Source organism: Diabrotica undecimpunctata, chromosome 3 (genome assembly GCF_040954645.1).
Source record: "Diabrotica undecimpunctata isolate CICGRU chromosome 3, icDiaUnde3, whole genome shotgun sequence".
NCBI classification, from domain to species: domain Eukaryota; kingdom Metazoa; phylum Arthropoda; class Insecta; order Coleoptera; family Chrysomelidae; genus Diabrotica; species Diabrotica undecimpunctata.
In genome coordinates this window covers 46,729,158-46,754,084 of record NC_092805.1, presented here as the reverse complement: position 1 = coordinate 46,754,084, position 24,927 = coordinate 46,729,158, and the positions used below count along the sequence as shown (strand labels likewise).

The 24,927-nt window shown below is 33.9% G+C and overlaps 1 protein-coding gene and 1 long non-coding RNA gene across 3 annotated transcripts in view; both read left to right on the top strand.

Moving 5' to 3' along the window:
* The window catches only part of LOC140435580 (uncharacterized), a 334,868-nt gene that overhangs the window by 181,650 nt on the left and 128,291 nt on the right, over positions 1-24,927 (top strand). The gene's annotated exons all lie outside the window — the stretch shown is intronic.
* LOC140436766 (uncharacterized) overlaps positions 1-24,927 on the top strand; it is a 76,877-nt gene that overhangs the window by 35,099 nt on the left and 16,851 nt on the right. For both annotated transcript variants that reach the window (XM_072525849.1, XM_072525850.1), the window contains 3 exons: positions 6,081-6,276; positions 11,693-11,860; positions 15,998-16,287. In XM_072525849.1, coding sequence (XP_072381950.1) covers positions 6,081-6,276; positions 11,693-11,860; positions 15,998-16,287 — 654 coding nt within the window. The remainder of the gene's footprint in view (positions 1-6,080; positions 6,277-11,692; positions 11,861-15,997; positions 16,288-24,927) is intronic.

The window sequence follows — 24,927 nt, the reverse complement described above, 5'->3', positions numbered from 1 at the left end:
TGTATAAATGTTTCAAATATAATTAAAAGGAAAACAGCTCTCTGGTATAACTTTTGTAAAGACAAGCAAATTTCAAAAATCGAAATTTCCATAAAAATGGAAGCAAAAAAGCTCTTTCGTGAAATCATGACAGAATAGAATAACCAACCCTGAATCATATTGTCATTCATACTGATTCGATCATACGGAATTAAAAAAAAAATAGCAAATAAAAACGTTTAATTTAAGTTTAAATCCAAGAACCCAAAAATAGGTATGGGGCCCGGTCGTAAAACTTGAAGTGACAAAATAAAAAAAATTGATATATCACATTTTGAATCTAAAAACTAACAAAATAATTTTTTTTAAAATCAGCCGTTAAATAAAATATTTTAGAAATATGCTCTCATATTATAATAAAAAGACATTGTTTTTTATCAAATTAATTTTTTTTTTCAAATTTTAACAAGAAGAAATTTAGAAAAGAATGGTACTTAATAAGTATTTTATGCGTCTTAGCTAAGGAAATAAAAATCTGTTAAGAAGCTAGAAAGACACTTAACAGGTTACTAATCACTGGGTTAAGTTAGCATAAAATTGTTTAGTATAATAACTTTATTTGAACAAAGTTTATAAGAACACAAGAGATGAACAGAATTTAAACAACAAATAAACATAAAAAAAATTTTAAACTGTTAAATCTTGGGATTTTAATGAATAGTAGAAAGAATGATGTACTGGTGGAATCCACTGAAGGCATGTCATCACATGGCCTAGTTTTGACTCTTCTATGGGCAACGCTTCTGGATACTTTTGAGTCAAGTTTCTATTAAAATCTTTTTCCGGTGAGATACTAGGTCTACCCCTTTTTCTTTTAAGACTAATGGATTGTCGAATTCCATTGTATGTGTCATAAGAAAGCATGAGATAAGGATTATTAATATTAAACTCCAGCTTCATATATAGCTCCAGCTCTTTTATAAAAGGTATATAATTTAAAACCCAATCGGGCTATATCATGTCAAAACGTTTTAGGAATCCATGTTCCATCCGGGTTCTGAAAACGTTTTGACATGATATAGCCCGATTGAGTTTTTAAATTATATACCTTTTACAAAGGATTTTTAATAACAATTTTTGTTATATATGGTATACAGCCAAACTACAGGAACTTAGATTCCTTGTGGATTCATTTATATATTTTTCTATATCGTTTTTCATTGATTTCCAGTAATAATTTATTTTTAAAGCTCTAAGAATCTCTGAAATTCCTCGATGATTCGTTTTACAGTCCTGCTTATATTTTATTAGTTGATTTCTTTCTTCTGGTAATACATTGTTAACTAATTTTGTACATTTTTAATCAGTTTTAATTTTGTAAAATATTTACGCCATACATTCTGAAATATTGGTCGTAATTCTTGAGATAAGAAATAAATGTATAAAGTATTTTTGCATGCATTTTCTTTTAAGAATTGACTTTTTCTTCGTCAGCTGAAATAGTAGCTCTTATTATTTTGTCCTTCAAAATTCTCGCATTCGCGTTTTAAATAATTTGCAAAAGGCGCACTTTTAACGATAAATTGATAGGCTTTATTGTTTATAATTTCATCTAACAATGAGAACCTATTTTCATTTGAAGATTCAGCAGTATGGGCTGTGTCTGTGTCGTTTTATTGTTCTTATTTCCTGTTGATATAAATTTATTTACTTGTGGGTTTTCTGTAACCTCACTGTTACCGAGAATTTGCAAAGTTTCAATTATTACATTTTCATCAACTATGTGTGGGTTAAATTCAGCTAAAAATTTTAGTAGTTTTATTTTTATAAATTTAAAAGTTTTACCGGGTTTATATTTTATAGTATAGTTAAATTCTTCCAATTTTAATCTCCATCGTAATAATTTGGAGTTGGGTTCCTTTAAATTAACTAACTATATTATGAGTCTATGGTCGCATAAAATTTCAAAAGATCTGCCGTACAAATAAGGTCTAAATGTTTTACAAGCCCATACAATTGCTAAAAGTTCTTTTTCTATCGTAGAATATTTTTGCTCTGTTTGATTAAGAGTTCTTGAGGCATACGCTACGGGTAAATCATTTGGGACTTTTCCTTGTGACAAAATTGTATCTAAGGCTATATTTGAAGCGTCTGTAGTTAATATAAATGGTTTTAAAAAATCAAAATATTTTAAAATAGGGGCATTAATTAAAAGTTCTTTAAGATGATTAAAAGATTTTTTAAATTCTGCAGTTTGTATAGCTTATGCATGTTTCTTTAGACACATAGTTAAAAGTTTTGCTATTTTGGCGAAATTTTGGATGAATCTTCTATAAAGATTCACTTAGAACACAGAAGTGTTTTTACGAACACTTCTGTTCGTAAAAATTCTGATTTATCTAGCTGTATTTTTAAATTAGATTTTCTTAGTCTTTCAAAAATTACTTTCAGTCTTTTAACATGTTCTTGCAATGATGAGGAAAAAACAATTATATCATCTAAATATATATAGCAGACTTCGTTCTGATATCCTCTTAAGGGTGGCCGCACACAGAAAGAGCAAAACTGTTTTAGTCAAAAACGTTTTTGTTTGAAACGAAAACGTTTTTGTTTCCACAAGAAACATTTTGTTTTCAAGAGAAACAAAATGTTTGCACAAACCATACTGCAATCAGTTTTATTAAAGATGTCGACAGATAACGACGAAATTGCACTAGTTTTCTGGCAGTGGTTCCTCCTACAGGACGAAAAAACGCAAAATAAAAGACAATTTTGGGTGCATCCTATAAATGAAAAAGAATCTGGCCTCAATCAGTACAATTAATTTTTCTGCGTCCACTTCCATGATACACACAATATAAACAAGCAAAATATCGCTATTTCCACATGTGCTTCTTGTTGACTAACGTTGAATTCCACAAAACGACGATCCGGTAATCAACATCAAACAGACTGACTGAAACTAAATGAGCCTAAACATGCTTTAGACACACGACTAATCAGTGTGCGTCAGCTCATTTCATTTATATGGAAACATCAGCATCAGACTCGTTTAGTCAAAAACGTTTTTGACTAAAACAGTTTTGCTCTTTCTGTGCGCGGCCACCCTTACACATTATTCATAACTTTTTGAAAAGTAGCTGGGGCATTTTTCAATCCAAACGGCATACGTAAAAATTCATAATGTCCTGTCTCTGTGGAAAATGCTATTTTCAGTATATCGGCTGGTTCCATTTCTATCTGGTGGAAACCATTTGCTAAATCTAAAGTAGTATAATATTGAGCTCTTCCTAGACCATCTAGAATATTATCTATTAATGGCAAGGCAAATTTATTTTCTATTGTATTTTAATTTAGTTTGCGGTAATCCATAACTATTCTATATTTCTTTTGGTTACTTGCGTCCATTTTCTTCTTTATTACCCAGATGGGTGAATTAAAAGGCGAGTTTGAATCTTGTATTATTTCATTTTTTAACATATCATTTATTTGTCTACTAAATTCTTTTTTATAAACTTCCTGATACCTATAATTCGTTGTGTAAACCGGAGTATCATTTATTAAATCTATTTTATGCTTTATTTCATTCGTAAAACTGAGGGGCGTTCCGTCTATATAAAAAATATCTCTATCATAACATAATTTACTTATAGCTTTCATTATCATTATATCTTTCTTCTCTTACATTATTACTCTACGATTAAATAAATTATTTGGAAAACGTCTATCATTTCTAAAGTTACTTCGTAAACTAAAGTTATTGGAACTTGTATCCATTAACTCAGGTCGCATTGAATTTCTGCTTTGATTTTTTGTAGGAATAGATGGCTGATATCTAGGTATATTTGGAAATTGTCTTTGAAATAGGTTACCATTATTATTATTACAAGCATTGTTCGAAAAACTTGGACGATTTTGAAAATTATTATTTGGATTTCTGAAAAATGATTATTTCTGTATTGACTAGAACTTTGGGAAGAATGCCGATTTTGAAAATTATTATAATTCGAAAAATTCTGATTTCGAGAAAAATTATTTCTATTTGGAAATGAAGATTGTTGTGAATTATTATTTGAATTTCTATTAGAATTATTATAGGATCGAGAATTATTAAAATTTGAGGGTCTCGTATTATTACTTCGATTTTTGTAAGAAATACAAAGGAATCCTGATTCCTGATTCCTCTATGGAATCAGGATTCTTTAATCTGACTACTAGCTCTGTATGTGATAATTAAGGTCATTTATAAAAGTTTTAAGACAAAAATCTTCACATTGTTGAATTTTTAATATCTTTACATTTAATTGCTCATTAGACATATTTATTTTTGAACAAAGGATACTAGCATCCTGGATTCTTAAACCAAAATTTTGTGCGTTTTCGTTTCTCTCTGGTTTCATTGAAATTATATCTTGTATTAAACAATCAATTGATCTCTGGTCAGAAAATATTATTATAAGATAATCTTTAACTTTTGCCCAAGAATCAAGTTCTGTTCTTGATGCAATAAGGTTTTCTGCAGCTCTGTCAGTTAACAGTATCAAAAGGACAAACATTTATAAGATTATTTACATCTCGATTGCTATGATTAGTCAAAAAGTTTTCACATGATTTAATAAATCTATTTAATTGTTTCGGATTGCCATCAAAAGTAGGAATATTATCTGCTTGATATTTATTTAATTGAAAATTGGGTTGAGTCATTTCGTTAAAAGTTAAATTTACTAAATGATCTAAAATGTCCTCCATAGTGAATCAAAAATATATAATATATAGGTAAAATACGGATTTTGGTAAAATAGGAAACACTTACATGAATATTTCCATTTTCTATAGACTTCAGACTATTTTTGTTCTTCCGTCTGCACCAATAGGATTCTGGACGATGCTGGTTCCTTCTCCCTGGTCTTGGCTTCTCCAATGGGTCGTCGACATTGTTTGTTCCTAGCCCTGGACGTTTGGGTGTTACCGTAGTCGAAATGTGGATTTTTTTCGTTAATCTTTAAAAAGAAAAATTGTACACGAAATTCGGCAATGTTAACACGAATACTGTACAATTTCGAAAAATTCGAATGACTGCACAAGTTACGAATGGCGTTTACTTGAAAACGCTATAAAACTTTGAAAAATACTACTGACTGCGACCGTTACGAAAGTCAAAGCCGAAAACGGGTTTTAAAAAAATTATTTTCGTAACAAAATTTATTTATTAGCAACGTACAAGTATGGTAACAACTACACAACAAAAAACTCTTAATCTAACTAAACACTGCTATATATAGTCTTTCTATATGTCGTCACATATTAGATAATCCAGGGACGTGACTCTAAATGTTGAAATCATTTGAAAAAGTTAAATAACGCAAAAAAATGTTTAATCATAATAATATGATCCTTTATACAAACTATGTCATGTTGGGTGTTCCATAAAAAATAAGAAAATTGGTGGCGACTTCTGGTATTACCGGAAGTAATAGCGAGCTGTCATTATTTTAGACGTGTTGCGTGACAGTTATGCTGAAATACAAATTGTCAAATTTTATATCTGATTATTTTTAGAGATAAATCTAGTGTATGGTCTAAGTGAAACACGTTGATAATGAGGACCTGCAACGACCTGCAAACTGATTTCATAAAATATTTAAGTCTGTTTATATTTAATAAACTTGATTGGGAGGAACAAATTATATATGTTTATAAACAAATTTCCCCAGTAATAGGCATATTTGGACTACCTGCAAAGTATCTCTATTTAGCACTGAGAAAATACTACTTTCCTTCATACGCAGCCTTCAACTCAGTTAACTTGCACTACAATCGAATATCACAATTGTAGAAGTGACTCGTTTGAATTATTTTTTGTAGGTCAGTAACTGGCAACAACGCCATTGTTCGGGTAGCGTTTTTATTGTCTGTTATCTGTACGTCGGTGTCATAAGCGCACTGACAGGGGTTTCATAAAACACATATAAATAAGCGGATTTGCGTAATTTTAATATATTATTTCGGAGATCATTGTAGCGCATATACATTGTAAGTTATTGCGGTTTTTACGATATATTTTGGCAATATATTATTCAATATACATATTTTGATTGTAGGTCAGATCACCTGGCGCGTCATACCAAGATCCACTTACTCCAAGATAAACGTCATGTATGCGGCGAATGCGGCAAGGCCTTCAACCGTCTCGATAATCTTAAGACTCACCAGAGGATTCACACGGGAGAAAAGGATACGTCCAAGCTGCATCTGTGTATCTACTGCGGAAAGGAATTCAATAATTCCAGTAACATGGTAAGTGGTTGATATAAATTTCGGTTTATGTTAACTACTTAACCGTGTTGCTCGTATTATTGTCTAACTTTGAACATTTAATAAAGAAGATGAAGTTTATGGGCAGAATTTGTCCTGTTTGATGGCAATACGTTTTCATATCATAGTAGCATTTACCAAAGTAATTTATTAGGTAATATGTGCAATAAGATTGTTGAAAGGCGAGGGAAAGCTGCTAAGAAACTGCTACTTTCGGAATTAGATTATGCCATTTTGGGTTTTTATAGATTCAAAACGATATAATCTAATTGTGTAGTAGCAGATTTCTTAGAAGAGTACTAAAGGATGAAAGATCAAATTCTAAAGATAATACTTGGAAATATTTATGACATGTGAGAAATTAATTAAAACTTAAGCGAATTAATATATACAGAAGAGATCTACATCAATTGAAATTATATCTTTACAGCAAAGTAGTTTTTCAAGAGGCTGTATCGTAAGCAGTGCAAGGTATTGTGGTCAACGAAAGTAACATCAATAAAATTAAATATGTTGATGAGCACTTTTTCGTCCTGAATTTAAGAAATAGGTTCCGAAGGCATAAATAAAGGGCTAATGGCATAAGGATACAAAAGAGAAATCACTGAACAGAACACCAAAATTATAAAACGGTTTATCAAGGAAATTCGAGTCCGAGCTTCGGCAAGAAAGGAGAAAAGCATTACCCAGGGGCCGTTAACTTGCGATATTTTTTATGATTTCACAGGAAAATCACCATGGCATTAACACTAAAATTATAAAACGGTTATCAAGGAAATTGGAGTCCAAGTTTCGGCAGGAAAGGAGAAAAATATTACCAAGGGGCCCTAAACATGCGATATTCTTGTGAAAAAAACCACCCGATAAAAAAAAAACTAATTTGAGAGTTTGTACTTAAATAAATAATGAAAGTATATCTTCTAGGAATCAATGAAATGGGATGGTCAGAATCATCCATTTGTATGAAGGGTGACTGTGTATTCTATGGCTCTGACAATAACCCAGATGATGCAGATCACAAAAAATCGAGGACATCCATCAACAATGGGAGACAATAAAAAGTTCTCTCCTCGATCCATGCAAACATGTATTGAGAGGGTCTGTAAGAAAGAAAGAGAGCTGGATGAACTACGAGATATTGAAAAAAGAAATCTTGTTCATAATTGACTATATAAAAAGTTAAAGATAGCAGGGTTACAACAAAGTTACCATATTTTGCCACTTTTGAACAAAAATGAGAACACCATAATTGAGACAGGAAAAACTAAAACGCTGAAGTATATATCGAAGAGTTGTTCGACAGCAAAAGATTAAAAATAGAGCACTTATCGTTTGAAGAAAGAGAAAGGTGCAGAAGTTACAAAGGAAGAAGTACTACATGCGCTAAAGGCCACTTAAAATAGGAAAAGTCCTGGGCCAGACGAATAACCTATTGATATTCTTAAAATAATAGAAACGAAACATGGATCTTTCGGTAGTTTTTCAATGTGATATCTCAATCTGGATATTATACCAAACAATGGTTGACTTCGACCTTTATTTGCCTCCCTAAGAAGATAAACGCTAGAGAATGCAGCGATCACTGTACCATTAGTTTGATGTCTCATATACTAAAAATGAATACAAATACATCTGAGTTGGTGAACCACCAACACCAGAGGTTACGACAACCGAAGAAATATATATTGAGGACGAAGAGGTAAAGCCTTAAGGAAAAAAAAAAAATAGAAAATCACCAGTATAGAACAGAATACCGAACGAACTCGATGTAACGACAACTTACTGGATGTCTACATAACAAGAAGAAGATATACTTAAAATGTTCATTAAGATCATATACGAATGTATATATTGTAACGGTTTTAAAAAATCTATGAAATTTTAATTCACGTATTTCAAATTCCATTTGATTCAGAAAGCAGTAACTATCTTTCGATAGAAGCCATGTTTTTATTTCTTCTTTATTGGAAGCAGTGTTAGGAACTTTCTTCAATTTTTTACCATGATAAGCAGCATTATTCATCACAACTGTTTTTTCTGGCAAATTAGGTTTTGTTAGGTTATGTGTGAACCAATTTTCAAAGTGTGGACCATCTATTTCGTCATGGTAAGGTAATTCTTTGCCAGAAAAGTCAGTTTTGCTCCATTAACAGTCATTTCCACCTCTTGCATGTAGAAGGACAAAAACGAGGACCACGAGCTGCAAGAGCTTTTTGCCTGTAGTCGGGCATCAAATAAATGCATCTCTATGCGATTTAATGGACGTGTCTACCCATTCTCTTGATACGCTGTGGCCTACGTTTACTCATGAGTCATCTAAATAGACGATATTGTACACTTCTTCGCGGTATCGACGAATGAATCGTAGGCAAAGAGGACGCAATGAAGTTATGTCCTGTTTCACAATTAAAGTCGACTTTCTACAGCGTTTTTCAAACTTAAGGTACGTTTTTACTGGGGCGTCTGTTGCGATCATCGTTGAGCGATCGTCGCTGAGCACTGATCGCCAAGCGATGATTGCAAGCGGCGTGTTTTTACTGAAGCGCTGATTTGATTAGTTAGTTGTTCGTTGTCTAATGAACAAGTGGTTTGTTGCAGGGATGAGCATATGTAAAAGAAAACAATTATTGTTAAAATACCCGCTAGCAGAAGAAATAGAGGACGAAGAAATGTTAAATGTTCCAAGATTATAAAAACGTGCAATATTTAAAAGAAAACAAGAAGAATGACATGTACTTCAAAATTTTAAGAAAGAACCATTTATTAGGAGATGATGTTAAGTTTCCACAGTTCTTCCGTTTGAATGAACTTCAGTTTGATTTTGTGTTAAGTTTAGTAAAACAGGATATGAAAAAGTTGTCTACAAACTGTATTCCATATCCAGTGTTCAAAAGAGAATCTTAAATAAAAAACTGTCAAAATCACATACACAAGCCACTATAGTCACTCAGCGTTTGCGACGGTGTCTGCTCTCGGACCATTCGCCAGCGGTCGATGCTAGCATCAGTTTCAGCTTACCAGCGAAGCAGTAATATTTCCAGAAGATGCCAACCCCTAGTGTTGGCGAAACGTCGAGAACTAATCTCAGAAGACAACGGCCTAACAGCCCGAACAAACAGTTTATACTCGGATTAACGAGAAGAATTCAGTGCTGTCGTTATGGTAAGATGTTGCCGTTTAAAAGCTACGCACGTTCTCGATCGGCACAACTCAGACCCAACATGTAACCAGACGAATCTCGGACCTCTTTGTTTTTTTTATCTTTTAGACCAGTAGTCAAGCCTTCTAAAAATGCCTCCTTATAATCGGTTATGGTTGAATCCGTCCGTACCTTATTTACTGTATGTTCAATGTACTGTACTGTATGTAACAAAGAGAAAATGTTGTATCCTTGCGATCGATAATTCTGTATTTTTCTAAGAAATTTATGCCTCCAATTTATTATGTCAGGAATCTCCATCATTACTGCTTTTTCCTCTTTTTCATAAACCAAGCCTATCTCTCTCAGTAGTCGGTAGAGAATACTTTTGGAAAATTTACCAAATGTTCGTATAAACTAACGGCATCCAGGATAGCTTTGATTATATGAGGTATGTTCTTTAAGAAAAATTCCATATGGACAAGTCTTATCAATTGGCTCCTCATATTCTCATCGTAGGTAAACTCCCGATTGGTTTCCTTTTTAGTCCGTTTACGTGTGGTTTTGGAAATTTTGAGTAAGTCTCCATTATGTTCCAATCCTTCCTGACGAATTTTTCAGACTGTTTTGTCGCTAAATCCAGCGATTTACGTTTTATATAAACAATTTGTGTTGGAGTCAGATTGGAATTTGTTTTTGTTGTATATATCAACATATTCAAAATAATATATCGCGCATACAAATTTGTATACGATTTTTCCTTGTTTGGAACTTTTCACCTCTAAATGCTCCATGTTTTTGACAGGGTAGATAAAAAAGTTTAAAAATAAATTGCATTTATTTTTTGACCGGTTAAAGTCCCTTTTCGAATGCATACAAATACCCACTCGGGTAACAATTAGTAGATACTATTATCAGAAAAACTTTATACGGGTATTTAATTACAATAATACCGAAATTTCTATTTAATTATTCCTTACATACCAATGGGCATTTATCAGACATTCACGTCCAAATTACTGTTTTTTTTTTGTAGATAATGAAATATTGGTGTCATTATTATATTTACAGTACTAGTAACAAGAAATTTAATAATTTATTTGAATTAGTTACACATTGGCTAAATTCTGAAAATCTTGTATAGTTTTTTAACATCCTGTAGTTCATCAATTTCCGTATTAGTGATTCCCGATATTCCCGGTATTTGTGTATCATCATGTGGTTCTGTTTCAAAAGGTCTCCCAACATCCGTTTACGTAAATATGACAATAAGAGATGTAAGAAGTTTTGTATTCGTCAAATATTACGAGGACATCCAAATATTTTCTGAAATGGCCGTCAGGGCAAATCAATGAATGTTAGTGCAGAAATACAAGTGCTTCTTATATAATGCAGCGTTTTAAGTTCGAATGCAAATAGTATATCGACCCACTATCGTTTTAATCTCATCTGAAGCCGCTTCTACCGCGGCAAGGCCGACGATGAACTCGCAACAGTGCAGCGTTTTCTTCCCTTTGATTTACATTGTCCGAAAGAGCCAACGCTGATCTTCTCGTGAATCAGACTATAGGGGTACTCTACTGGGTGGAATCTTGTCTATAGCCACGGTCTATTATCTAAATGTGATACCTCCATGCAAACTTCTCGAATCCATTTAATCGTATGGTCGAGATACAATTACCATCTTGTGACGTACCCCGTATTTTATTTTACAACATGATTCCTCTCTCCATTCATAGAAATATCAGTTTCGCGTTATCAACTTTCTATAATATCAAGAAAGCGAAATCGATGGTGTGTGTTTTAATAGTTTATCTAAAAATCATCAGATTATCATGTTTAATTTTTTTTTGTGTCTGCTCCAGAGGTGGGAGTTAGCCACTAGTCCGCGGTATGCCAGTATGCCGCGGTTAAGTTAAATGAAAGATAATATATTAAGTATATAATAAAAAACGAATGTAAACATAAAATACACAGTTATACATTGCCATCCAAGTACATATAGATTTATTCAGAAACTAACAAGTTCTTTATCTGGCTGGTTATACTTCTAATAAATTATAATCTTGTATGAGCGTTGATGATAGCAAAAACCTATCAAAACAAATTTCAATCAGTTAAACTGTATATTTGAACTTATTTTTCCATTTTCATTTTTTGTAGGAGCATTTTTTTCATTTATTTTTATTTTGGTTGCTGTCAAACATGGACAAGTTCTGTAACAATTACTCGAAACTAACCGACTAGCAATATTTTCAGATCGTGCATATGCGGCGCCACACAGGAGAGAGGCCTTACAAGTGTAGCGAGTGCGGAAAGGGTTTCCCGAGGTCGCACGATTTGAAATGTCACGAACGTACTCATTCGGGCGAAAAGCCTTATTTGTGTACGTTATGTGGAAAATCGTTTAATAAGAGTAATAAATTGGTGAGTATTAAAAACAATAATCTATATGTTTACCGTATAAGAGCGTTGCATCTTATTGATCAAATTTATCTTATAGCTTTATCTATTCTGCGTTGTCTAATGTATAAAAGTTACAAAAATATACTTACATAAAATTCGATCCACACTTATTAAAAAAAAAGTCATTTATACTTGATCTTGGATACGGGTATTAATGTAAAAAGACACATACAATCGAAATAAGGAAATTGTGAAACATTTATTTCTATAATACATTTCATATAAAATAATTTGAGGAATCGACATTTGAATGTAATTTTGAAGTCGTTTTTTTACCTGGATCAGGTACCTGGTCCTGGTAAAAAACTTAAAAATTGAAATTTATCTTTCTTCAATTGTTCTGTATACTATAGAACTCTCACTTTATTATCTGCTTTATACTTATTCCATACACGAAAATTTTTATAAATAGTTTCTGGTGTAATATTGGTTAATTTATAGCTCTTGCATTTATCACAGCGTGATTATGATCTCATTTGCAATCACTGTTCTTCCAATTCAGTTTAACCGGTTGTTATAAATTACCCAGTAGACTGAGTTTAAAATCTCTTGAACTTGACACACGCATTTGGTGACGTCAATCTACTAACGAAACCATGAAATCAGACATTGCTGCAGTGTGTTCTCATAGCAAGAAAGAGTCGATGTAGTTTTTGCATTAGTAAAATAGTGGAGTATTTATTAATTTTCTTCTAACTGTCGTTTCTAATACTTTATATTGAATTTAGTATGAAATTAAAATAGGTAATGTTTTTAGGATTCATTTTTTTGAGCATGCGTATTCTTGGACATACCCCAAAATTCTTGATGTTTTGAAATATCTTTACCAACGTGTCCATTTTTCGGGATTATCTCGGGCAACATGTCCGACCCATTGCCACTTGAGCCCTGCTATACGTTCTGCGACATCAGTAATCTTTGTTCTTTCACGAATGTCGATATTTCGAATCCTGTCTCTCAAACTAATCCCTAGCATGGCCCTCTCCATCGCTCTTTGGGTTGTACTGAGCTGCTCTAAGGTTTTCTTTGTAAAGGCCATGGTCTCCAGTCCATATGTAGTTACAGGCAAGATACATTTGTCATAAACTCTACGTTTTAGACACATTGGTACATCTTTATTCTTCAAGATAAAGCTTAACTTGCCGAAAGCTACCCAAGACAATGGTATGCGTCTTTTTATTTCGGCTATTTGGTTTTCTTTCCTAATTTTAATCGTATGTCCAAGATATATCTTCTTCTTTGTGTGCCGTGCTTGTATTCAAGCGTTGGCTATCGTCATATTGACAAGCTGATGAAATGATTCTCGGTCGGCAGCTAGATGAAACAGTTCCTCGACCGTTCGACCTGTCCATTGTCTAATGTTACGCAGCCAGGACAGTTGTTTTCTTCCGACCCAACGTTTTCCTTCGATTTTGCCCTGAATGATTAACCGGAGTAAGCGATATTTAGGTCCTCTCATTATATGACCGAAGTATTGGACCTTTCTCATTTTGATGATGTTGATCAATTCTCGCTCTTTGTGCACGGTCTCTAGCACGCGTTCGTTAGATATGTGTGCTGTCCACGGGATTCTGAGCATGCGACGGTAACACCATAACTTAAACGCTTCTAATTTGTTGCGATTTTTTATTTTTGTTGTCCAGGTTTCACATCCATAGAACAAAGTGGACCAGACGTAGCACTTCAATACTCTTAGACGCGTGGTCAACGACAGACTTCTACTGCATAATACAGAACGCCAGTTAATAAAGTTTTTCCGTGCGAGTTCTATTCTGGTCGAAATTTCCTCGTCACTTTCAACCCTGCAGTCAATCCAGCTACCCAGATATCTAAAGTGTTCCACCCTTTCCAGGATTTTGTTATCTAATCTTAGTACTGAGTCTTCGATATTAATTTTTCCGACCACCATCCATTGCGTTGATTGTTAAGCCCTTTTCAGTGCATTATATATATATATATATATATATATATATATATATATATATTTTCAACACTGACGTCAATAACAATATTAGTTTGTAAATTACTCATTATTTTTGTTTTCTGAAGGTTCATTTTAAGAAATATTTTATTTGACTGCTGATTTAATTCCTTGAGCATTTGCTCCAATTCCTTGATATCTGTACTAAAAAATACTATGTTGTACGCAAACATCAAATGACTCAAACGTACACCATCAGTGTTTGTGGTTAGAGCATTCAAAGATATCTCCTTTTTTGTGAACTGTGCAAAGTATTCCAATATTCCAATCATTGGGGAGGAATTTCTGTTTCCATATTTCTTTTATAAGCTGCTGTAATGCCATTATGGTATCGTGGCCACCTTCTTTATATAGTTCACCGGGGAGATTTTCTATTCCGGGTGATTTGTTTCTGGCTAGTTGTTTAACTGCATCCTAAACTTCAAGAATCGTTGGTGGTGCCTCTTCCCTCCCGTCTGTTCCCATTACCTCATCTTCCAGGTTTTCTTCTTCCTCCATATTAAGTGCCTGGTTAAAGAGTTCCACCCATCTGTTCAATACATCTTTCCTTGTTGTTAATAGGTCGCATTCTGACTTCTGCATTGTTCTTATCGCTTCTTTAGCATTAATGAGTCACAAACTTAAAACCTTCTTGAAAATCATTAAGGAGAAAATCAAGACAGAATTGCTAAAACTCTTGAATATAATATTAGTGACACAATTTTGGTTTATAAATGGTATGGCCACAAGAAAAGCTTTGTTCGATTTGAATATGCTGGCCCAGAGATGCATAGACATGAATCAGGACATGTACTTACGTTGTTAGACTTTGAAAAAGCTTTAGATAGGTTCAGCATAAATATCTTGTAGATATATACGAAAACAAAAATATTGACAAATGTGATATACAAATTAGACCTTATCAGAATCAAAACTGCAAAGCTAAAAGTTGACAATCAGATCACCCGGTATATGGAGGTATTAAGATGAGACCGCCAGGGTTGCTTGCTTTCCCCACTACTCTTCAATGTCTTCACTGGAAAATTTTTGAATAACTTACGTTTTGCAGACTATACCGTAATGGTGACGGATAACAACAATGATTTACAGAACGTAATGCAACCCCTTAATGTATGCTATGATGGGTATAGGCTTAAGATCACTATGAGTAAAATTAAGTTCATGATCATGACTAAATCAGTGGCAAACATAGAACTGGTTATTGGAAATATTGTAATTGAGGGTGCGGATACCTACAAACTCTTGGGAACCTGTATAACATCAAATATAGATCAAACCAAAGAAACCAAGATTCAATATTGAAATAGCACATCCATCATTTATTACTTGTTTCTATGTTTCTATGTTGTCAGGATATAAGATTAGAGCTACGCCTAGGATGCTTCAGTGTCAATGTTCTCTACTCTTTATGACACGGAGGAGTGGACAATAAAACAAGTACATATAAGTAAATTGGCCGCCTTTGAATTTTGGTGTTACAGAAGAATCCTACCTGTTTATATGTTATAATAAGTACCGGACGACCGCGCAAAAGATGTAGTGACAACCTTCCAAAGAGGTATCAATCCGCCAATCAAAAAGCAGAATTGCTTATAAAGAGGAAGAACAAGAAGAATCCTACGAATATCGTGATTGCAATAAGTATCAAGCGTGGAAGTAGCTAGTAGGATAGGAAATGCAGCAGAAATAATATTGACTATCAAAAGACGAAAACTTAAGAGCTTAGGACATGCTAAAAGGGCACAAATACTCATGTGGGAAGGCGAAGAATATTTTGGCTTAAAAACCTGAGGCAATGGCTTGAAAGCAGAGCGTAGAACTATTTAGAGTGGTGGTCAGCAAAAACCTTCGATATAATACGCAAGTTGCAGAAGATATTTTTTTTTAAATGTGTTTGTTGATTTGACTTACTGACTTATATATGAGTTATCGTTAGAATTACATTTCTTGCTCGTTTGTTCTTAATTTGTTGAATAACTTCTTAATTTGTTGAACTACATTATATTTTGAAATGATTTTGGATCTGCATCGAATGTTATTAATTTTACTATAACATATACAATAATATTCTTTCAGTTATTGCAATAATTACTGTAAATAAATAAATGTCTTCACAGCTCCGCCACAGTCGAGTACATACAGGCGAACGTCCATACGTATGCAACATATGTAGTCGAGCCTTCACTCAGTCTAACGATCTTGCACTTCACATGCGTAGACACACGGGAGCCCGACCTTATGCTTGTGGAGTTTGTCCCGCTAGATTCATCCAGTCCGGACAGTTAAAGACGCACAGACGAACTACAGGACATTGGATGGACGTCCAACCGGATCTAAAAGGAGGACACAGGGTTGAGCCTGTTACTCCTGCTCACGAACCTATGCCGATTAGGTTTAAAGTTCATAGGTAAGTTTTATTTTAGTTTTCAACTCTGCTTGATATATTTATTTAAAAATTAGAAAGGCATAGTTAATAATGATTTCAAATAGATCAATTTTTCTAAGACATTTAGAAATCGTACTCCAAACTAATAAACCAAAGGTGCCTGCTGCAGCCCCCCGACGGTTTACTGGAGCTTGCGTACTAGGCAGCCAAGAATCCCGGGCTGCGACAGCCACTATATAACAGTACCTCAATTGTAGAAAGTGACTTATATTTTCAATGTAGACCTTAGCGAGTTTGATGGGAAAGGAAATCGACGAGTCAAAGGCATGCGGTTTTTATTTAAAAAATTATCAAGATTTGAGAACGATATTTAATAGATGCCTGAGATCTGTGATCCTCCCTAAGATTTCTTTGAGAGCCTAATAGTTTAAATCAAATTTTCCTCAGTGCCACAAGTACAAGTGGTGGTATGAAATAACTTTAAAACTATATGACTATAACATAAGTTTATTACAAGTTACGTAAAAACAATATAATTATAAATTATATAGACTGTTTTGCATGTAAAAAGTAGGTAAATCTCTTTTACTTGACTCCAGGAATGTCAAGTCCTGAATTTGTTAATTCTTTGAAGTCGATGGGCGAAATCACAGCTCTCTAGAATGGCATCTATGTTACCAGGTTGGGAAGAAACTGAAATTCTCAAAATGTTTTCAAAGTTCTTCAACGTTTTCAACGTTTTTCAAGGAAAGCTGGAATAATCTTCATTTGACAATTCTTCAATATACATATTCAGCTTCTGTTCCAGTGAAAACACAATACTCATCATTTTCGTTACAATGTTATTGTAGTTTCCTTGCAATTTGGTCAATGTTTCATTCATAAAGCTCATTGTATCAGTGAGAAACGCTACTTTAAGCCGCCAACTAAAATTATGAATATCAGGAAACTATTTATTTTTTGTAGCCAAAAACAGATTAATCTCATGTCGAATGTTGAGGAAACGTTCCAAAACTTTACCCTTACTCAGCCATCTCACTTCTGTGTGTTAAAGAATGTACCCATATTGCGACATGTTATTTCAAAAATTCTTGAAACTGTGGTTTAGTTCATTTGATCTTATGACATTCATAATCTTTACAAGTGTTTTCATAACACAGCTGAAATTTTTACCAAATTTAGCAGCGAAGCTTTCTTGATAAATGATACAATGGAAACTCAATCAATTATCATTTCCCAAGTGTTTTTTCAACAGCTGAACAAACCCTATATTTCGCCCCAACATTGATGGGCAACCATCAGTACACAAAGAAAAAACCTTTTTAAATCAATGCTTTGCTCGTTAAAAAAATTTACAGTAAATGGTAAACGTTTTTCGGGGCCATTAATTTTTTCGGGCATGCGTATTTACGAAATCCACAAAGTTTTGAAACATCTTTACTGACCGACCAGTGCCAGTGTGGTGGGGGTAAAGATGACTAATGCGAAATGCGGTACATAGAATGGCGCCGCTCTACACTACTGTAATCTCATTAAATACATAAATAGAAACATAAATTATATTATAACTCGCAAATTTTGTTTTACTGCCTAGCAGTCTAAGGGCCGCGAAAAATCGCTCCGAGGGCCGCGTCGTGAGTATGGCAGCCTTAGATGAAGAAAACTAATCCTTGTTAACTATATTTTTTGGGAAAAGCTCTTTATTAGTTTAAATTAATAAACTTGTGACTGATTCAAGGATTAAATTTACTTCGCATTGTCAAATGAGATTTAATGACTTAGAAAAAAGGTCGTCTAGTAACTTTTAGCACAGGTAAAACTGCATTAAACAATTCTTGGTAAGAAATAGTACTAGTAATAAATGGGTCACTTTAACTGAATATTTATTTTCATAAAATATAAAAAATATGTTGAAATAAAAGCTAACAACATAATCTAATCTGAGTCTATGTCATCTTCAGATTAATCAGTAGTATCTTCACCTAGATCTACAACTACTGGGTCTATGGTAATTTCAATGAAGTTATCAAGGTTCCACATATTCTGCTTTTCTTTCACTAGATGCTCGATACATTTTATCCACGACTGTCAGGTCATAGTGCTAGACGCACTATTAAGCAGATTTTTTACATAATTGAATTTGAAAGTAACATTGTTCCTTGCTACTTCATTATTATTTGAGCCCACATATGTTCTATCGGGTTTAACTCAAAATGATATGATGACAATCGAATTACAATTACGCCTCGTTTTCGCGCCATTTCATCTACTACATATTTAATTTATTTATGTTTATGGCACCTAGCTAAATTTAGTAACTCGATTTTCAAAATTGGTTTATTGAATTTAATATGTTTTTTAGTAAGTCAATCCGCAGTCTCGCTTTTTTCCATTAACCCAGATATTACTGAAACTTTTATTGTTAACATTTTGAATTAATTTCGAATTTTCATGGAAATTATAGCATATGGAACCAAAAAACACAATCATATATTTTTTTATGACGATACCTGTCAAGTTTTGACATGTTCTTTTAAAAGGATGGTAGTAATATACGGTACCAGATATCATATATATTTTATTAGTATAAATTTACAAAGAATGAAAGGATTTAAAACAAAATTTTGGATGTAAAGGTATTTTGCACTTTTCACACAAAAACTGGACTTTTTTGTGACAATATCCACATCGCGATTGCTTTTCTTGATAAAGAACCAAGTGGTTAATACCGTCATATCTTGAATTGGCTACCGAATTCGAATTCCGCTTAGAAGGTCCGCGTTTTGTTTCTTTTTTAAAAGTTTCCAAAATATTAGTTGCAATAGATCTTCTAAATTCAAGTTGATCCAGTTTACCGTCTTGAGTTTTGTGAATCTGCCACGCATTTTGAATAGCCATATCAACGCAATGAGCAAAAAGGGGAAAATACCATTTCTTTCCTCTTATGGACACTCGATATAAACTGATGTTCTGGTCACTGCGATCAACGCCACCCATGAAGTTATTGTATATTCTAACAATATTTGGTTGAGGAACTTGAATATGTTTTTTCTCTGCTTGTGAAAATCTCTTTACAGAGAAGCAAGGCATTACTGGTACAAAATTGAAGGAATAGAAACGATATTATTATCATGCCAGCGGCAAACCACTATTCCTGTATTTTTATCAAGACGATACTCGTATTTACCACATTGTTTTTTTCATAATAGATGAACAGGAAGGGCATTTCATGGTGCGATTTTCCCTTACAGTGCCTGTACCAAATATGCCTCTTTGTTTTAGCTCATGCAGTAAATGAATAGAAGTAAAATAATTATCAAAAATAAGATGGAATCGCCTTTGAGGCCATACTTCATTCAATCTGTCTGCATAGGATAGAACTACTGATGCACCCAATCCAAGGACTTTATATTGTTCAGATATTGTAGTGGAATTACCTTGGTAAGGAGAAAACCAAACTATGTATCCCAGACGAAGGGCTCCTACCCACATTTTGCACCCCCAACGTATTGGTTTTCCCCTGATGAATTGTTTTGTGGGATGGCGACCAAAATACGGAACCATTGCCTCATCTATGCTGTGATGTTGTTCTAAAGGGGAAAATTGTATAAATTTTTTGTTTATTACGTCGAACAGGGTCGCATCTTGGCAAATCTATCAAATTTATCTAATGACAAGTTATTGCAAACATGCAAAACTTTCATTATGTGGGAAAATCTATCCCTAGATATAGGAGCTACCACCATTGCGTTGTGCGAATCGTCACGATTTTCCCAGTACATGTACCTTTTCGGCACAACCACATAACCACTCAATACAAGAACGCCTATAAAACATCTAATCTCATTTTGAGTAATGTCGTTCAAAAGATTTCTTTGTCCTGTGTAGATGTTAGTGTATTCGGTAACCAAATTGATGACTTCATCATCAAAAAACAAATTGAAAATTTCCATCGGCGACTGAGTCATTTTCGGTCCAAATTGAGTTTTCCAGTAAGTACAATCAGGGTGTTGATACAAGTCTCCTTGAATCCGGTGTGCAGATATTCTCTTCTCTAATTGATGGGGCAGCTTTTCCTTGGAAAGAAACAAAGCCAATGGTATATTGTCATCATCCGAATCTTCTTCTGGTAGGCTGGAATTCACAGAATCTTGTGGTAATTCAGTCGCGTTGTCAAAAACAAGTTCTACATCGTTTCTCAACTGACTACCCGGTAAATTATTTATTGTAGTTAGTTCTTCATCGCCGGAGTCGCAATCGGTGACATCATCATTGGCATTTTCTGGGGGAAATATGATCAAACCATCTGGAGGGACTGGGATTTCATCAGAATCAAGCTCTTCTAATAGCTCATGCAATTTGAGAGGCCTCCTGAAACAATACGCACGTTGGTAGTACTAATTACTACCGTCCTTTTAAAAGAACAAAATGAAATCCCAAGCGGCGAGCCTTTGAAACAACGTGACAACTATTCGAGCCAAGAATATACGTACATAAGTCCCTATTATACAATAATCCACATGCCAATGCCGTGAAATAACAGTTTTTTAATTCTAGACTTACCTCCAATTATAAGCATCCATTTTGTAGTCCAAAACCTGACAATTTACACAGATAACCTCACAATTACAGCATGTGCGCGCACTAAAATCGTTAAAACTTGTCGAATGCTGGCTCTTGAAAACACCCCATCTAGAGCCATCTATCAGTTGGTAGCTGTACTAACCTAAATTACGCATAATTTACACTGCCTTTTAAAAGGACGGTAGTAATATCTGGGTTAAGTGGTTTATAACTGTTCTACACGTCGGCAGTGATATGGAGTGTTATCCATAACAATTACAGATCCTGGTCCGATTTTTAATAATAAGGCGTTTTCCCTTATCAGGTGGGGCTTTTAAACCTGTCGATAAACCAGTTAGGAAAGCTTGTCGTTTATTTTTCACATTTAAATACTGCCAAATTTTTGGTATGTCCTTCATTTAAGTTTTTTTTTCATCTCTTCCAAATTCTGCTATTTTTTTCAGATACTTTCTGTGCCATAAAATAATTTTTTATTTTTCAATAGAGGTACTATTTCCCTTTCTCTTGAAATACATTTAAAGTTCATTTCACGTAAAGTACGTAACAAAACACGTTTGATATTTTTTTAATATTTTCATTAGATTGAAGAGAAGAAGCAATTTTTTTTATAGTTGGTAATTCTTTTTTTTTTTAATAAAATTCATGTACTGGCCGACGAATGGCCTGTTTGGTTGTATCATCCAATTTTATTTGTTTCCTTCCTCTTTTCTAAACCTTCAAAGTATTATTGTAGTTTGTTTCATCGTCTGAGTACTCTGTAAACACTAGCTTCGGAAACTTTTGTCAAAATACTACATAATGTAACTACATCATTTACATTCATATTTTGTTTACTGGCTCTAAGTCCTTCAAACACATTTCCGATCATAGTTTTTTCTTCGGGTGTTAAATTGTGACGTTTCTTTTTAATATACGGTTCACTATACTACTGTCAGTCATATTTATTATTTGTCACCAAATTGAATTAAACTAAATTACTCACAATTCACAAAAAGTAAACATAAAAGTTCCTTCATCAATAATAATTTTACAAACAATTCTGTTCTCTGCTTTATGAAACCCCTTTCAGTGCGCTTATGAAACCAACTTACAGATAACAGATAATAAAATAGCTTCCCGAACAATGGCATTGTTGCTAGTTACATAGCCGTAATTTGCGACGACGGTGTTGATCGCGGACATTATTTACCGTTAGAGAAAGATATAAACTACAACATTGCACATAACTTTAAGTTGAATCGTACACGCTGACAACGTTACATTTTCCTTAGAACCCATATCTTTGCCAAAACATTTGAAAAGTTTAGAAATAGACCAGTCAAATTATTGAAATTGATTTCATATAAAATGAGATCTCTTCTATCTCAACACATATTCTTTGGACCAGAGCTGGGTAGTATCCGGATACTTTTTATGTGTCCGAAAGCTGTATCCGGATACTTTTTAAATTTTGTATCCGGTATCCGTATCCGTGATCAAATTTTAAAGTATCCGGCATCCGGATACTTTTTTTGATATTCGGATACTTTTAAATATTTATCGCCCGCCGGTAATGCACCTAACGTAGGCACAACACTGTAATTCCTTCAATCCAGATGTGTCTAATATGTTAAATCCCATTTTTCGTACTCGTCACCGTTATAATATATTATTATATAGCTAATGGAGCTTTGTTTTTATCTAATCAGTTATAAATCTTCCTAAGTACGTTGTTTAATTAATTACTTACATTTATTTGTTATATTTTCTATATATCTCTTTTCAAGAACCCCTTTTTGTACCCTGTATAATTAGAAGAAATTATTTTTCGGATTATAATAAAGTACATCTTAATATTTATAATTTTATTTTAGTGTACCTACATGCACATCACATAGTTCTAATACTAATAATTTATGTCCTTAATAAAAGTATCCTTCAAAGTATCCTAGGAAGTATCCGAAACAAATATCCGGATACTTGTATCCGAGTACATTTTTAAATGAAAGGATTCGTACTTTTTTAAAAAGTATCCGGATACATTTTGAGTATCCGTATCCGGCATCCGGATACTTTTTTTCAGTATCCGACCCAACTCTGCTTTGGACAGTAAGAAGAAGAAGGTTTTTGTAAATTTTTACGAGATTAAACAGATTCTGCAATAATCCATTAATTTGTTTGTTAAATAATAATTAGATTTTCTCCTTTTGTCGGAACAAAAATATTTTTTTCTAAAGAGTAATTTAATTTTACTGGCCTATAAAAAAGTCACTTGCTACCATTGTGATACTTTACCTTAGAACGTGTCTGTTGCACCGGCAGCCCGCAGCCAAAGGGAGTGAGGATTCTGAAGGAAAATGATTATGGCTGCATTCAGTCTCTACATCAGCCAGACCTATCCCCAAAGTTTGTAAAATGACTTTTGACATCAAAAAATTATTTGGGGGAGTTGAAAACCGAATTTGCGATATACCAACTTAATTTACCAGTCTTTTCTTTCTTTTGCGTTTTTTTACAGACAAATGGTAAATAATTAGGGCCCCCCTCTACGTCCATATCGCTTTATATTTATATTCGCTCCATATTAAAGAACGGACCGTCAATTGGCTACTCATATAAATATCGGCTGCCACAGCCTGACTACGGCAGCCAGCATATTATGAACGGCCAGTTATAGGTCTAGTTGACACATCAAGTGCGCGGCGACTGTAAAAACGTTGGCTATAGCTCTGACTGACACAACAAGTGCGCGGAGACTGAAGGCAGCCACTTTCATTTCCCTTCAGAATCCCCACTCACCTTCGCTGCGGGCAGATAACTGGCTGCCGGTGCAGCGGACGAGTTCTAATGGCTGCCGCAGCCAGGGATTCTTGGCTGCCTAGTGCACGGGCCCGTGCTCAGCCTGGCCGCAGCAGCCAGGCTGCCTAGTGCGCGTAGGCCCTTACTGATATGAGTATGGCTTGTGTTCGACGACTTAGCTTTCCATTTTTAACAACCGAATTTAGTTTTAATAGCAAGGATAAATGTTATCCTTACAAGTGTTTCTCAACCTTTCAGTATTTGGTGCCCAATTTTAAATTTTCATATAATAATAAAATACCACGTATATTATACGTTGAAAATTTTGACCCTTCTAATCTCCATAGTGCAGCGTGTGATTAATGCCCTAGACTCTAGACTTAATTTAATTACTTATTTACAGACCATATAGGTAAACTAGTACGTCTCCCGGCCACGTACAATGTTTCTCATCTGCTAGTCAATTGTTTCTCATCTGCTCTCTGTCATACTCTAAACAAGCGGGCCTAAAGATAAATTTGTAAAAACATGGGCGATAACAAACTTGGCTCCCAGCAAAAGTATCGACATCGATGGAACTCAAATAGAGGAGACTGGCCCGCATAAATACCTAGACCACGAAATACTTATTAATAGAGATACTTAAATATGAAAACTCTTCCCGAGAATATGACTGACATGGGCCATCTTTGATAACCTGCAAGATACACTGAAATCAGAACTTCCCATATATCTTAAATGGAAAGTTTTACACTTTTACACACACCCACACAAGGGCCTATTTAAAAGAGATCGAATTTTAAATATAGTAATCTGAAAAAGTACCAGAATTCACGAAGATGTATAAAGACTAATCAGCCTAATGTGGAATTGGCCAGGACATATCGCAAGAATGAACTATAATAGTTGGACCAAGGGAATTATCAATAAAGTCGTATCAGGAACGTAACTAAAAAATATATATCTGAATTGTCAATACGGATTAGTCAAAGAAGAATTTTTTACCAAGTAACAAAAACAAAATGTGTTTAATTTGTATTTTGAGAACGATTTACAAAGTGGAAATAGATACGTCAAAATAAACTTATTTTAAACTAAAATTGTGGTTAATTCACAGTAAAAAATAGTAAATTATGCTTTTACTGTACCAAATTCAAAATTATGTTGTCAGTATATTTGAAGTGTGTTCCTAGGGATGATTTAAATATTCTATTTCGGAATAAATTATCGTTGAATTAGGGAGAAAGGAATGCAAAATAGAAGAGGAACCCTTAATGGACAGAGTTTGGTAAAATTGAC